At 37.6% G+C, this 17,741-nt stretch overlaps 1 protein-coding gene across 2 annotated transcripts in view; it reads right to left on the bottom strand.

Annotated features, from left to right (window-relative positions):
* Window positions 1-17,741, bottom strand: part of wdr7 (WD repeat domain 7) — a 71,223-nt gene that overhangs the window by 20,321 nt on the left and 33,161 nt on the right. For both annotated transcript variants that reach the window (XM_077497291.1, XM_077497292.1), the window contains 2 exons: window positions 15,896-16,019; window positions 11,084-11,197 (listed from right to left, as the gene is read on the bottom strand). In XM_077497291.1, coding sequence (XP_077353417.1) covers window positions 11,084-11,197; window positions 15,896-16,019 — 238 coding nt within the window. The remainder of the gene's footprint in view (window positions 1-11,083; window positions 11,198-15,895; window positions 16,020-17,741) is intronic.

Here is a 17,741-nt window from a genome sequence, read left to right as displayed (position 1 = left end):
TGCATGCAATACATACACAGACCTCTTTTGATTTTTTTTTTCTCCACATGTGATAGGACACACTTGTTATTTCTCTCTATCGAGTATTTATGTGCGTCCCCACTGTGCTCACAAACACCTAAAAAGAACCTTGTGTATGTGTACACTCGTGTATAACGGAACCTGCACAGCGGGGAACTGCAGCAGCAGCCTCCTGAAGATTGTGTTTGCGGCAAATCACAGTAGGCGATGAGAGCTCCTTTACACACATGGTTAAAAAGATCGCACGCCCAATAAGGGTAACATACGTATAAATTGTGTGGGGGTGTGTGTGACTGTGTGTGAGAATGAGAGAGAGCGGATGCAATAGCCTATAACTACCAAGATTTTTAGTTTTGATTTTCTCTGTCTTTGGGTGAGTGAGCAAATCATTGCAACTAATTTATATTGCAGGGAACAAAGCCCCTGCTAGCCACACCCACCCACACTACACCCTCCCTCCCTCCCACACTAGCAGCAGGAGGTTGGAAGATGGAACATACAAAGGGAGAGGTAACCACTGTTGTGAGGTCTTGCTGGATTTGTAATCAAAAGTCATTGATAATAACATGAATTTGTAAAAAAAAATAATAATATGATAGTAGCTTACATTTTGCTTAACAGTAAATAAGGATTACATCAGATTTAGTGTTCAGAGTAGAGGAGAAGGCAACCTGTTTTATGAAAAAAAAAATTATATATATATATAAAAGCATTTTACATTGCATATGATGTAAAAGTAACCAAAGCTATTTGATTGTTAGCAAAATGAACTTCGAGGATCATGAGAAATATAACCCCAGTCCAGGCCTAAAGCAACAATCACTTATGATTGGTCAGAGGAAAGTCTATTACAGCCAAGCCAACTATATACATGACTGTCTCAGAAAATTAGAATATTGTGATGAAGTCCATTATTTTCTGTAATGCAATTAAATAGGCAAAAATGTCATACATTCTGGATTCATTACAAATCAACTGAAATATTGCAAGCCTTTTATTATTTTAATATTGCTGATTATGGCTTACAGCCGAAGAAAACTCAAATATCATAATTCAAAATATTAGAATATTTCCTCAGACCAAGTTAAAAAAAATGCCATAATCAGCAATATTAAAACAATAAAAAGGCTTGCAATATTTCAGTTGATTTGTAATGAATCCAGAATGTATGACATTTTTGCTTATTTAATTGCATTACGGAAAATAATGGACTTTATCACAATATTCTAATTTTCTGAGACAGTCCTGTATACCACTGGTGATATTTTATTCATATATCAGTTTCAGAAAAATAAAATAAATATATATATATATATATATTCATTTATTTATTTCATTTAATTCAAGAAACTTGGCTCTGATCAAACCTTGTCTGTGCATTACACTAAAAAATTCTGTTGTGCTTCCATGTGCAGCTGTGACTTAATCATATAGTAAGGGACAGCAGAAAACATGCATTTGGCTACAAGCAGAAATGTGTATTACTATTCAGTAGCAAAAAGTAACACTATCACAGGGTGACTATGAACAAGGCATCGAGTAGGAATTGATCCCACATCAGATGCACAAAATTTAGCTGTCAACAACTCCACACCAAATCCAGATACTAATACACAACTATAAATGTAGACAAATATAAAAATAAATGATCAAACCATACAATTTCTGTGGATTGGAATTTTTGATACAGCTCCACTATTTATAAAGTCTATTAATGTAGTGAATTCAAGTATTTATAAAAACACACATTTGGAACTGGATGGAGGTCAAACTATGACTGTTCTGTGTAGAAAAAAAAAAAATCTATATGCAGTGAGTGGATAGATGAATCCAATTGAATCCATATCGGCCTCTGTAATAAGCCCGGTGGGACATTTATAAAGTAATGTTCAAAGAAATATTTTGGTCCACCATTTCCATAGACCAGGTTAAGATGTTAATCAGTTGTTGACCTTTATTACAAGTTAGCGTATTCGTCTGATGAAAAATAATCATTGAACGTTAACAACAAAAATATAAAACACCAAGAAGACAAAACTTCTCACATAAGAAACCCTATAAATAAATGAAAATGTCCATCTGCAAGATGTTGTCCAGTGATTCATACAAATGTGGGTGCCATTTGTCCACGTGTTTGTTACTCAATTTTTCAGACCCTCAAAAACCCCTTCCCCCATATTTTCATACTATATCCTGGTGCTCTTTATAATAAGATTGCTAAAGGGCCAGCTGTCATTTGGATGAAGGCCCAGCGGCTGGCTCTGATAAATGGATTACAGATGGCATCCATTCCCTGGGCCAGACTGGGCCAGTAGATAACAGAATTAAAGATGGACTTCCAACCAGAATCACCAAAAAGTTCTGATTTACAGAAAGGAAAAAAAAAAAAAAGTTACGGTAGCGTGAGAAAAACATTCAGATAAGGGTACATCAAATGTTTGATAGCAACCATTATATTTCAAGGCATTCTATGTAATTCAGAAAAATATGAACGTCTTCTACAAAGTAACAGACTTGATTGCGTGTCCTCACCGCTTAAAAAAAGTAGACTTTTGACCCAAATTTTTCCAAATATGATTTGCTCAAATCTCCCTTTGTAAATTCTCCGCACTGAACAGCTGCGAAGTTGTTTCATGTACAGCCGATGACTAATTGTTAAGTCGACTTTTATTTTTAGACCTTCACTGAGATTCAAAACTTTCTGTCAGTGCTAAACTTTACAGTTAAGTCAGTGGTAGCCATAAAAACGAAAACATTTTGCTAATGTAAAAGCTTCTTCTTCTTTTTTTTTCCTTTTTTGACTGGCAGATGCTCCGAACTTCATTTATGAAATGAGATGTCTGCGGACAGTCGTCGGGTGAATCACATCCTACCTGCGGCCACTCGGCCCGTGTGGAAGGAATGATTGATTTTTGAAGGCCATCGATCTCCTTCCTTCATGGCCAGAAGATCTATTATAATGACATTGTATCTAAATCCTATTTGTTGGTCAACCTGCTCCCAAACATAACCCAATAAAGTAAAGAGGGGCACGAACAAGCTCTCCTCCCCACTTGCCTGCGTTGGGGGGGGGGGGGGGGGAGCTATCTGGATAAATAACATTATCCTTAAGAGAAAGAAAATTATTTAATGCAACCCTTTTTTTTAAGGTCAAACAGAGAATATGAGGGAGACAGGGCAAGGAATGGATTAATGGAAGGATGGAAAAAAAAAAAACCAGAAAAGGCTGGCATGCATAGAAGTCGCGTTTTAAGAGGGAAATGTATGTTTTTTGTTTTGTTTTTAAAACATATACATTTACGATATAACTTGACATTTTTATTACTGGACCGTGCTTTATATAGTACAGTGGTGTTCAAAGTACGGCCCAGTGGCCATTTGTGGCCCGCCAACCATTTTTAAGCATCCCACAGCATATACTAAAAAGGATGTTAGTTACTAATAAATTTGTTTTATATTCTGGAGAGCTTTTCTAAATATGCAAATCAACCATTAAACAGCATTTTTCTTCATACCACTGTGGGTGAATATACAAATTTTACCAGCAAAAAATGGTTTAGTCCACATTGTGTCAAGGTTCAAATTGTGAAAATATCACACAGGCTCTTAACCACCCCACAATCTTTTCTACTAAATATGTCAAGTAAACACTTTTGACTCATGGCAAATATACATACAGTATTTGCAAGTACATTTAAACAAACGTTTATACAATTTCCATGTGCGTTAAACGTACTTGCAAATAGCTTAAAGATACCTGGAAATATTATTAAACATTTTTGGAAATATGTTTAAACGTACTTACATGCTAAATGCTAAAAACAAAGCATTTTGTCCCATAATGCCACAGGGTATTGACTTGTGCAGTTAAAACAAAAATGCAAATTTTTTAGCCTACATTATACCAGTACATTCAAACATTTAGTAAGTAAACATTGTTTATTTTGTTATTATTTTTATTTCTTTTTTTTTTTTTTTACTTGATCATGTCAAGTCCATACCCCGTGGCATTATAGGAAAAAAGCAGTTTCTAGAATTTAGCCTATAAATATGTTCATACGTATTTGTAAATAGGTTAAAACGTATTTGCAAATATTTATTTACGTATTTGAAAATACGTTTGAACATAGATTGGAATGGACTTGCAAATAAGTTTGAGCGTAGCTGTAAATATGTTCAAACGTATTTGAGAATACAGTGTTCCCTCGCTATAACGCGGTTCACATTTGGCGCCCTCACTGTATCGCTGATTTTTTTTAGCTTAATAAACTATTTGCCTGAAAGAAAGTTGTTCAGGCAGCAGCTAAAAAAAAAACGAAAAAACACGCTAGTAATAAACAATATGCAGTTGCTTGATTGACAGTTTTGGTGTGCTTGATAAATTCAAGTAATAAAAGTTTGAAAGTGGCTCTTTGATTTTTCTGTATGTGTCCCTCAGAGGAAAAAAGTTTGGACACCCCTGATCTAGTCAATGGGCATAAAATCCCAAACAACTTAGCTCTTCGAAACACTGGGAGACACTATAACAGAAAAAATAACAACTATACATAATTCATAGCCATATGACAATAAAAACTAAAACATCTTCCTTTTTTGGGAACCCTGAAGGGGAACTCATGCTAACAAGCTTACCAAACCTCACTTCAAAAAGCGGTAACCCTATCAACCTCCAATCCGACACCATGGCTCTGCATCCATTGCTAATCAATAGGAGGCTGGTAAAACTTGATCACTCGGGACTCAGGGAAAAGGATCAATATCAGCAGGAAACTGACGTGTGAACGGAAGCAGGTAGAAGGAGAAAGCAAACAGTAGTCCGTGGAAAATATTCTCAAAAAGAAAATACAACCAATACAAAATTCTTTTAAACAAAAGTGTGCTGCGATGGAATAAATGGGTGGTCAAGGATACATTCCGTCCTTCGAGTGAATGTCAGGGGACGGTATAGCTTGGGAAATAATTGAAAACACAATTAAGATGATAAAGAAAAGAGCCACAGGAAAAACAATTGAAAATCCTAAAGTGGATATTGCCCTTCGAACCTGCCTAAGTCAGTCTAAAGGTTAAATGCATTTTATTGTCTTAGGACTGACAGACAAGAATTTGTGGTCACAAGAAAGCCCAAGTATGATGGGAAGAGGCGGAGTTTGATTGGGATGCAGGGCCGTCGGGGGCAACCACAAACAAACCACTTACAAGCTGGTAAATAAAGAAGACACAAGCTTGAACAATGATCAGTTTTAAAAATTATCAATGTCAGGTTTTTTTTTTCAGTACAATTAGAAGGCATCATCATCAATACGCAGAGTTGTCAACCTATAGAAATTCAGTTGTTGCAGCGTTTCCGGTGGCTTGATTGCATTGTTGTCAATGTGCTTCACGCGGAACGTTGTGAAAGGGTCTGAGGGGGCGCAGGGGACGCGTTTGGAGCGGTGGAAGGTGGTGCGGCAAGGTGAAAATCCGCACTTTCGCCCAAGCTGAAAAATTTGAACTTCAAATCAGCTTTGAGTATGGGCTACATCACACACATCGTCTTTTCTATTGGCAACAATGTGGCCAGCCGGGACTGAATGGTAAACAAGGAAGTGGCATACTGAGTGCTCATAAGTGTATTTACTTGCTGTTGAACTATACTGAGGTAGCAATAGTGTTTAGCATTCATTAGCTAAAGATATTTAGCGACACCAACGGAAGCCAGATTAAGCGATAGTAAACACGTACTTAACTCATTTGCTCCCAAAAACGTATAAATACATTCTATTAAAATGTTATAAGTCTCCCAAAGACGTATTTATACGTTTTTTTTATGTACACAGACACAAGTTAGAAGTTTTTTTTTTTTTTTTTTTAACTGTAAGTTGACAGACTTTAAGACTAGCTGCATAGCCCATAGTTGAGAGACATGTTACACCCAGGATTGGTCGCCATCCAGGCGCAGGGCCTAAAGACAATCAACCATTCACACCTAAGGACAATTGTAAGTCTTAACGAACTTACATGACTTTGGAATGAAGGTGGATAAAAACCCACATAATCACAGAAAGAAACCCATCTGTTCAAATAGATACTTAAATTTATTTAATTTACTAATCCCATACTTCTTCGATTATGTATTTATTAGCTTAGAGTTAAAAAGTGCCAATATGTATATGATTTTTGCCTTTCGCTTCTCCCTATGGCAAAAACAAAATAAAATAAAATAAAATAAAAATTTTTTTTGTTCATTTACTATTATTATTATTTATTTACTATTAAAGTCAAGTCTAAGTCTTTATTTGTATATTGAATCAGATCGGCTAGCCAATTTTAATACCTCATAGAAACCCCCAAGTAAATACTGTATATACAAATGCGCTTTTGAAATGAAAAATTGATAAGGGGAAAGTTCACATGAAAAAGTAATTGCCCCAATTATTATGATTATCGTCATCATTAATCTTAATTTGTAAAGTACCTGCCCCAGACCAAGGACAATTAATTACCAAAATGTTCCACTAGAGGCAATAATGAGTCACCAGAGCAGTCCGCACACCGAGAAGGAAGAGCCATAATCAAATTGATAATTTATGGTCTCTGTAATATCATATCACCTACCAAATATGCATTAAGTACACTGTCCAATAGAATATCCCATAAGAGTGCTATAGATACTAAATTAATTTAATCAAATCAGCACTACAATCCTACACAAATAAAATAGTTACAATAGTAACTCCAGTCTAAAATATAACAAATTTCCAATACAGCAGCGGTGTCCCTCAGTGTCAAAACTACGCAAACCCAAACATCAGAAACAATCCAGAGGGTTTAAAGTCACCGCTCACAACATTCATTTCTGCCTAGATTCAATCTGTGCTGAAGAGAAATGTGAGCTGACCCAAACAACCTCCAGGCTCTGATATTAGATTAGCAGGGGAGGCTAGCGTTTCGGCTAACCGAATCACAACTGGGCTAATGACACCGAGAGGTAAGGGTCAGCCTGACCTTTCACCTCTGACCTCTATCTGTGTTGCTGCAAACCCTCTCAAGGGGTGGAAGGTGGAAACGGAAAAATAAAAGGATGAGTTGAGACAAGAAATGCAACATTCATGTTCCTTGTTTACACTGCTTTAGAATTAATGGGTTATTATCTTGTACCCAGAATAGTCCCACAAAAGGGTAAATATAATTCTGATCTAACAGGGGGAAAAAAAATGTATATTGTAGGGCTCCATATATTCTATCAAAACAAATTCTGAATTTATTTACAGTAATGTCTAAATACTTTTTGCAAGAAGAAATTAACTCATTCACTTTCAGCTATTTTCACAGAAACAATCCCCTTCGTTCCCGGCTGTTTCACTGGATTTTGACCGATTTTACAAGGCACACAGAATATTGTGTTCTATTGCTTTAAAAACATGGAACCAACCAAAAGAAAGATTAAAGTCTCTTCTTTCATCAGGGAAAAAAGCATATTTCTATCTGTTTCGGTGTTGTAGCAATTAGCATTAGAATATAGCTAAGTTTCATCATTACTCACAAATCTATTTAGAATTCAGAGTAATTGAGCTTTTTTTCCAACATGGCCCTGGTTGATCTCCTTTGCTCTGCTGCAACCTACTGGCTGTTTATGTAATAACTACCGTTTATTCAACTGTTCTTTGCAGTTGAGAGGCTGCATCAAAGCCTTCTGTATGCTCGAACATGAAAAAAACAAAACGTATAAACACGTCTTTGGGACACTTAAAACATTTAGAATAGAACGTATTTATCCGTTTTTGGGAGCAAAGGAGGCCAGCCATTTGAGAAACTCCCGAAATTCCTGATGGCTAGTCCACCTCTATTGTGTTTTACAATAATACTCAACTATATTAATAATTCATGTCCGAGCTTTGTATTGGAGTCCAAGCAATGAGATTTTTGTCACTGATATTGGGGGCTACAAAAGCTGATATTCGATATAATGGCGATAACTGACACGTACGGTAATTTCTCTCATCCTCATCATACTCATACTGGTGCTGCACATCTCTAGTCTGTGTGTTCGTGTGTGAGGATAAGGTGCCAGGCAGTGAGGCAGAACGCAGCGGACACACAGAAGCTGCGCCGCAGAATCTCCGTGCTGCAAAAATGTTAATTCATACAGGCTTTCCCCAGCGTTTCATTAGTCCGGTGGCCCACCGGGCTTCACTTGCCCCTCCCACCAGACTAAGATAAGTGCATGTGTGGAACAGTAAACTCAGATGCTCCATGATGACAGCCCAAAGCGAAGTAAGTCTGTAGTTGTCGACGACATTCTTTCCCCCCTTGTCTTCTCTTGCTCATTTTTTTAATTTTTAATTTTTTTATTTTATTATTTTACACCTTTCACATGCAATTTCCCTTTGCAATTTGTAATTTTCCCTCAACAGAAGAATATTTGACTGGACTTGGTGTGTGAACAATTTTAAAGATTTAATGCTGCGTAGAAAATGACAAATATGTGCTGTCAATACAGGGGAAAAAATAAAAATGACCAGTGTGAAATGACAAATTGTTAGCTGTGTATGTAATATTGATTGGTCTGGGAGAAGGATGGGGAGAAAAGTAGGAAGGAAGGAAGGAAGGAAGGAAGCTGGGAAAGTAAAGATGTCAAACTATTTTTTTAAATAAGTAAATAAGGTTGGATGCATGAGGTTATTAGTGTTGCAAAATATATTTGCATGTCATGAGGGAAGTGTAAATTTGTGGAAATTTACAAATGTGCATGCATCTAAGTTTCTAAGTTGAATAATAAGCAACTGATTGTGTATGGAACAGTGGGTGGCAGAGTAGATTGTGTAGGTAGCACAACTGCCTCCCAGTCATTTTAGTATGATGCAATGAGACCACATAAATCTTATTTCGTATAATACAAAGTTAGTAGTTGACACCCACATACTCGCAGTTCGTCATCCTTACATTTGCATTTTCAATTATTTTTTTTAATATATATATTTTGAAAGTGATTTTTTTAACGTGCATATTTTGCTAGCATCAGGCCAAATACACATTGGACCTCCAGAATCACTCCCAGCCATTTTCAGTGAAACAAACCTTCACTTCCTGTTTTACTGGATTTGGCTGATTTTGCAAGGCCCACAGAATATTGTGTTCTATTGCTCTAAAAACATTGGACACCTACCAAAAGAAAGATTAGCGTCTCTTCTGTCATCAGGAAAAAATATATATATTTGTTTCTATTTTGCAGCAATTAGAATATAGTTAAGTTTCATCATTATTACATCATCATTTCTAGAGGTGGGAATCTTGGGGCACCTCACGATTCGATTGCGATTACGATTCAGAGGCTACGATTCGATTATAAAACGATTATTGATTTCCCCCCCAGGCAGCAGAAAAAAAACAATGCATTTTTGTGCTTTTAATGTTTCGTACATTAGTTACAAAAATAGTACAAAAGTCCTCTCAGGCCTACATAAACTACTATTTCAGTATCAAGTTAACAGTTCAAAACAGTAAATAAAATACTCAAGTCCTCATTCTGTAACAACAGCTTTTAAGTATATTCAGTCTTCAACAGAATAAAACATAGCATTGAGCAAAAATATAGTATTTTTATCCACTCAAAAGTGCATTGAGGTATAAATGAAAGACAATGTGAACTACTACTTCAATACAAATGCCTAAAAAAAAAAAAGAAGTGCTTTCCTGCTTTTTAAGTTGTGTAAAGATGAACATGTAAACATTAAAGTTTCTCAGAGGTACAAAAAAAACAACAACCCTCAAGTGCTTTTCTGCTTTTTAACTTGTGTAAACATGAACGTGTAAACATTAATGGGATCGTTCGGCTTTTTTAACATGAATCTCAATTTGATCCTCACCTCCCGTGTGTGCGATCAGCACTGACTTCTTTCTGACAGCGTTCGGTGACACCAGTTCTGGTTCGACGTTGGACGAGAAGAAAATAAAAAAGAAAATAGTCCAGCAAGCTGGCTGGGGTCTCGGAAATAAAGCGTTTTTCTTCTAAAAACTTTTTGTTTTCAAAAGCGTGATACATTTCCACCACAATACTCTTTTCTGAATAAAGTCAGACGCCATTACCGCCAGCCACTACTTTTCTGTTCGTTCGTTCGTATCACTGCGCGGCGCCCTGTAGAACGCTAACCGACGCACTGCAGCCAGCTAGCTGATACTTCCGCCTGAAGTTGTTTGCCTTTTCGGAGCAGGTCTGATCTCACGAAGAGGTGGGTTGGTCAGCTCAGCCATGCTTGTTGTTGTTTTGAATCTCGAGGCGTGAGTTGTGGATGTGTACTCTCGGTCCGTCCCAAAAAGCGTCCCGAAGACCGCGCGTGCTACTGCGTTTCAGTTCCGCGTACTTTTCGCTCGGGTCACTTTAGTTTCGCTTCCCTTGGCATATTTATATAATCGGAATTTGGACGTTTGTGAATCGTTCTCGATTGTTCCACGGCCGAATCGTGAATAATCTAAGAATCGGAAATTTTGCACACCTCTAATCATTTCTGTTGAAAGCACTGGCAAAAAAAAAAAAAAAAAAACAACTTTCTTTTTTTACTGTGCTGCCACCTGCTGGCCATTTTTGTAATAACTACCATTGCTTTATGCACCCTCATGTCAGAAGATGAATAAAAAATAAAATTTAATTAAATTAAAAAATAATAATACAATTTTGGGAGTGAAGGACAAAGTATTAAAAAAAAAATGAATTTACACATTTTTGGGTATGAATGGGTTAAATATGCATTGTGGAACTTGTCACTTTTACCCCCCAACAATGCACCAATAACATTGCATCATCAAAGTGAGCAAGCCATTTTCAACACTTTAAATTGGTCAGTAATTTGTAAAAATTAAACACTCACATATGTGGACTGATTTATAGTATAGATTGTTAAAAAACATATTGATCTACCAGATTGTGTCTTGTGAGGTTTCGGCCCGACACCAGCAATTTTTTTTTTTATCATCGTAGGTCTAGTAATCGCTAATTATATTACATAGGTCGTGCCGGTCCTTATATGTTTCATTGTGAAGTATCTTTTGTTGTTGTTGATGTTGTATACAAAGTAGTTATTAATACCTGCAGTGATGTCATCATCAGTTACGTCCATTTCCTCCTCAGGAGCCTTGACCTCAGGTGGTTGAGCTTCAGGAGGGGGTGGGGCTGGAGTTGAAGGTTCAGTGGCTGTTCCAGCTATAAGACAGAACCACACATAATTAAAATGCATATGGGTCTGAATAGTCACAGTCTGTGACCGTTAGTATTCGCATCACAACAGTTTTCGCATTGATTCTTATTGTCCTGGTTAAGCAGCTAATAAAGGTTTATTGGACCACCTCGTTATCAAGAGAATTAATAGAAAACACACACCAGTAAAAACACACATACTACTCTTAGTGCCTTCATTAAACCCTTATCGCTCCATTGCCAATTAACGGTGCTTTTCATTAGCCAGGCTAATGAATAATTATTCCCTAATGAATGGAGTGACAAAAGGTAATTGAACTGATGTTGGGCTAATCTCTGGTTAAACAGATTAATTAATGAAATACACACAGACATTCCCAACACAGCTTGCAAGAAAACAAGTATCATTCCTGTATGTTAATTTGAGCAAAATGAGACAAAGACGACAGATAAGTATAAATAAGAAAACACAATTGTGTTATCTCACCCAATAGAAAACAACATTACCATAATTAGAGCTAAAGAAACAATGCCTGTAACAATATTACTACATCATCCCGACGTGATCACATTATATGCATTAATATGAAAACAATTACACCTTTTTTTTTTTTTTTTTTAATTATAGTGATTCATCCAAGTTAAGATTCTGCTTCATGTTCCAATTAACCCGCTGACAGTGCTGACTATTCTCCAGAATGACTCTGGCAAAGCTTTATATTAAACATGACAACAGACTGACACAAAGCTGATACACAGCCCATTTAAGTGATAAAAAAAAATGTAATTGAACTTAATTAAAACCCAATTGTTTCAGTGTGATGGATATGAAGGCAGGGCAATGCTTTTGCATTAACACTCGCTGAATTCAATTAGATGGACTGATCTTTACAGACGTGAAACACATGGTACATGGCATGCACGCCAGTCACAAGAATCCTGAACAATGCCAGAGAAATCAGTTGCCCATTTTTGGGGTTACCACAGTTTACTAAAGTTTCTGAGTTTAAAAATGGACACGAGCAGTGGTCAATTCACCTCGCAAAACCTATGCTCCCTGCCCAACAAAACGGACGCGCTTCTCCTCCTCACAAAGTCCAACAAAGACTTGCACATGCTGCAGAGTACTCTGCTTCACTGAAACATGGCTCAGTGAATGCATCCTGGATGTGGCGCCACACCTCCCCGGTTTCCAACTTCATTGCGTCACAGAGCTATCGAGGAAATCAAAGAGCAGTGGAACATGCTTCTATGTCAACGGAAAATGGTGCACTGATGTCACAGAACTCAAGACATACTGCAGCCCGGATTTGCAGTAGCTCTTTAGATTATTTGTCATTTTATCCACCATTTTGTTGGTGTTTACGTCCCACCAGAAGCTAACATGAACGCACTTCAAACATCGGTCGACCAAGTAAACGAATATAAACTAACGCACCCAGATTCACCCCTCATAATCCTAGGGGACTTTTATAGAGTCAAACTTAACCATGAACTTCGATAAAATCAGTACCGATGTAACAATATCCAAACATCACAATACGATATTATCACGATATGAAGCTCACGGTACGATATCACGATATTTTGGGGAGGTTGGCGTTAATTAAACAAGGTCACAATATTGTAAAAACAAAAAACAAAAACAGCTCATACTAAAAAAAAAATACATAACGTAATGCATATAAACCACCTACAATCGCTAATAAAACTTAATATTGAGGCCCTTACTTGTTAATTACTCCACATATTGACTTGGTTCACAGGAATATTACGTTCCCCGGGCTCTTCATGTGACAATTAGCGTAGATTTTAAACATATAAGGGCCAAAAGATGCCTTGTGAAAATTTAACTGCACTAATAAACTAGCCACCAGATGGTGCTAAAGCTGCACAAATGGAAATCAACAATCAGGCTGGACCAACAAAGTATCACAAAATTTTGAAGTTAAAGTGCAATATGTAAAATGTATTTGCATTAGCCTGCGTAGTACAAGAGCCGTAATAGATGATCCTTAGGTAAGCAATGTTCTGACGACTTTTAAAAAGGGCACTTATTCGACGTCTACGGAAAGACACTTAGCTGGTATCTTCAGCAAGAGGATTTAATCCACTGTTGATATACAGAGCCACTTGCCAATGGGACTTCCACACCATTACTTTTCACGTCGTTACAAAACGCATTCAACCAGGTCTATGATCTATAAGTCAGCTGCTGAAGAATGAAAGAGTTGCAACCCGCTGCGGGAGAAAGAAGAGGGGGATGCTTGGTCGAACGGAGGATTGAAGGTAGGAGGGGTTTTGGATGGATGGGAGGGGAGAGGGAGAAGAAGGTATTCTCGCCTGCTCCAAGGTCAAGCTTGTCATGTCAGCCATGACACATAGCTCCCAGCATGCCTTGTTAACCTCTGGGACCTTTTCCTCATACTCTATTGTGTTTGTTGCTCTCTTTTCCTCTATTCAAAACACATATTTCCTTTCCTGTAAAATTAGAGAAAACAAATTCCACTTTATTGTAGAAATATAGCTAATTAGTTATCTTGACTCATCTTATTGATGCATTTATATATATAAAAAAAAAACAATTCACCTTTCTAATTACTCAAACTACTGAACGGCAAGAGCAGCGGGTGAACAAAATTGGGGAAAACAGACGTGAAGCGTTCTAACAAGAAAGGGTATGGCGATCACTATTCAGTGATCAAAGAAACATCTGGCGCACTTCTATGGGCCGAATTGTATGTGTGCGTGAGCGCGTAGGTGTGAATAATGCTGGTGATTTCACTTAATGAAGTGAGTAGTTTATATGAGGTTAAATCCTTCCCTTGCTGCACCTCTCCTGGGCTCCCATTCCGTATTCTCTCCTCCAACTGCAGTGCCAGAAGACATCCACCTCGAAGATTAAACTTTTAACATGTGATGCTGTATTGTACTTTTGTTGTATTTTGTATCTTGTCTGGCTAGCAGGGGTTGACATGTCTCCACTCAAACTTTTGGTTGTCAAAAAAAAAACAAAAAAAAAAAACCTCGTAGGCTAATTTAAAAAAAACACACAAAAAAAGTACTTTGAAGTAGAGCTGTCAAAATTAATCGGTTAATGGACGAGTAATTGATGATCAAATTAATGGGAAACTATTTTAATTAGGGATGGGCGAGTACCGATACCAGGTATCGGTATCGGGCCGATACCAGCCTTTTTTTCAAGTACTCGAGTACTCGTGACACAGACGAGTACAAGCGACCGATGGCAGAGGGGGAAGACGTTAAGTGAGTCCTCCTTGTCTGTAACTGGCGCTAGCTTGCAGCAGTTTTTCACCAAAACTTCACCCGTTTGGAAATACTTCAACATTGAGAATCTTAAACTAAAAGAGCATTTTTGTGTTTTATTTTGAGCAGTAAGACTATTGAAGAGTGGCTGTGCTGTTTTTTTTTGTTTGTTTGTTTGTTTTTGTCAAAATTAAAGGAAATACATTTGTTTAAAAATATCTTTGAGTAATTTTTTCAAATAATTTAAAATAATTTGTCAAAATATATTACTGGTATCTGCAGGTGCTATCGGTATCGGTGAGTACTGAGGGTCTGAGTATCGGTATTGGTATCGGTCTGAAAAAAAGTGGTCTCGAACATCCCTAATTTTAATAATCTAGTAATTGTTTGAGCCATTTTTTAACTTACAATGGTAAAAATCCTCTGATTTCAGCATATCAACAGTAATTGTTCACTGATTTCTGTAGTCCTTCATGATTATCTTCTGTGTTTCATCAAAGTAAGAAATTTTGATAGTGACAGTGTAACGTTCTGGGTGGGAACTTATTACTAACTACTAGCATTAAACTAACTAGCACTAGAACTAGCATTAAGGAATGAATTGGAGAGATTAGTGGTAAAATTATCTAGCGACTCACCACAATGTGTAAAAACCTTGTAATATTCATAAGCTTGGTTGCAAAGGATGGTGCAATGGTGGGAAATTGGCAAAACACAATCTCATTAACATTTCTTCTGTACTAAAAGCGAACGGGTGAGTACAGGTGTTTTGCTTCAAACATCAGCCATGCACTGCCAAGGTGGTGAAACTGAAACTGAAAGAAGAGAAAGGAGAAAGCTAGGGAAGTGTGGTAGATTGACAATTTTGTGTCAGAGAACTGCCACTCTATGACATACTCATCTCATACATTCAGGAGATGCATGAAGATCAAAAAGCATAAACATTACTTGGCTTAGTCATGATAACCCAGATTTCCAGGAACAGGAGAACCCAACCCACCTTTCTTTTTTTTTTTTGTCTCTCAGTCTTGTTGTGCTGTGCATAGATCAAATTCAGTGACCCTATAACCTCACTCTATCTTGCCCCGTGTGTTCCCTCCCCCATCTGTCCTCCCTCTTCCCCTGGGGTCACCCGTCCATCACTTCCCGAGCTCCCCCGCCTGCGGTACTGCTGTGGTAACACAACACTGACCGGTACCCATTTCCATGGCAACCGTTCCCCTGAGAACGCCCCCAGCATCATCGGCAACTACAAGGCAACTCCTGGAAACGGATACATTACAGAGTACAGACATGGTAATTTAGAAGGCTGTTTTGAGTAAAAGAAGGTGGAGATCAACCTTTCGTCCCATCGTAAGGTCCAACTAACTATAGTGAGAGGAGAGTGGGGAAAGAAGGGAAGCAAAAATGAAAGCCTTGTGATGTCTGAGTACTTACGGGAGCTGACTGTGTCCACATACTGAGGCAGGTAAGGAGCCCACAAATCAATGGTGTCCTTACGTCCTGATTGGCCGATCCTTCTCAACTCAGCCAGCAGTAAAGCTTGCGCTGCTTCACGCACCTATGTAAAAAGCACAGTGGTTTCAGTTAGTATCTAGATTGAGGCACCGACATCCTTTATGTTTCTGCAAAGGTGTGGGAACGTTGGGTTATGAACTTCATTTAACTTAGTTTGTTCCTTGGCCAGGCTTGTAATCATTTGCATGAATAGAAGAGTAATGAATCCATTCCAGGCATAAAACTGAGTTAAACTTCTTTTTACTAAATTTTAACTAAAAAAAGCCTCATTACTATTTATTGCTCATTAATACGGTTTTAACAATAATGACAATATCGTGATATCGCGATATTAAAATTGCCACATCGTTGTTGTCATATCACGATATTAAAAGCAGCATATCTATTAAAAAAAAAAAAGGTTTTATTCCATTTGTGTAGTTCTAGCACCCTCTGGTGGTTAGTTTATTAGTGCAGTTAAATTTTAATTTGGAATGTTTTGGCTACTGCGGAGTTTATCTCATATAAATCAGTCATACCAACAAATATATTTAAAATTATTATTTTTTTGTTTTTTTTGGCAATATCGCCAACCTCCCCACAATGTTGTGCTAATTATCGTATTGTGATATTGCATCGTAATTTTTGGATATCGTTATATCCCTACTCATTCATTCACTGCAGCTTAAAAGGGTAAAAAGGGGAGGACGACTACAATTCCGCCATTGAAGAAAAGAGTCTTCTTCCATAATAGCATAAAGTAATTCTGACTCAGGTGTTTTTTTTCCTTTCTTTTCTTATTCATTGGTTGATTTTGGAATTCCGATCCTGGGAAACATTTCATAAAGTGGGTTGTCATGTCAGTTGAAAAGATGAATTGATCTGTCTTTCTGGTTGCCAGACTCACTTGTACATTATGCACGGAGCCAATGTTGGTTACGCAGCGTGTGAAGAAGCACAGCTAATCTTTCTATGAAAATTTTGTGTGTAACAAAAATTGTTCGCAAACAGTGTCGTTCGTCGCCCAAGGTTCCACTGTATATCATATGCATGTTATAAAAGTTGTTAGAAGTTAGGCTTTTGGTCCAAGTGGTCCATCATATCATGCTGACTCGGCCCGATGGGGGCCTGTGTAAAGTCAACAGTCTTAAACTGGGTGTTAAACTGGACAATAATTAAATTGGACCTACAAAATGGTGCTGTTGTCTTTTTTTCATCTTAGGCAGCCGGCTAATGCTATGACTCTCCTTTCTAAGCAGCATTTAGAAACGGTAATCCATGCCTTCGGTATCGTTTGGCTGGATTACTGTAATGTACTTCTTTGGAGTCAGCCAGCCCTGCCCCAGGCGCCTCCATTTGGACCAAAATACTGTTGCTCTCCTCCTAACTGGTACTCATAGGAGGGAGTACATAACCCCAATTCTGGCCTCTCTTCACTGGCTGGCTGTGAAATTTAGAGCTCATTTTCAGATTCTTCTATTTGTATTCTAATCTCTAAATGGTCTTGCACCAGTTTATCTCTCTGAGCTCCTCCACACATGCCTCAGTTCAGTGGACCAGACACAACTGGAGGTACCGAGGACTAAGCGTCCCTTAGGAACGACCTTCCGCTAAATATCAGGCAATCTCCCACACTATTCATTTTTAAAACACATCTTTATTCTTTGGCTTTTGACTCAAGATGAGAGTCAGTCTTGCTCCACTGTTTTATGGTGTCTGCTTGCTATTTATACTTATGTTATGAATTTATTATTAATTTTATTTACTTATTTACTTAAGATATGTA

The sequence above is a fragment of the Festucalex cinctus genome, chromosome 15 (genome assembly GCF_051991245.1).
Source record: "Festucalex cinctus isolate MCC-2025b chromosome 15, RoL_Fcin_1.0, whole genome shotgun sequence".
Lineage (NCBI taxonomy): Eukaryota > Metazoa > Chordata > Actinopteri > Syngnathiformes > Syngnathidae > Festucalex > Festucalex cinctus.
This window is presented reverse-complemented; position numbering and strand designations above follow the sequence as displayed.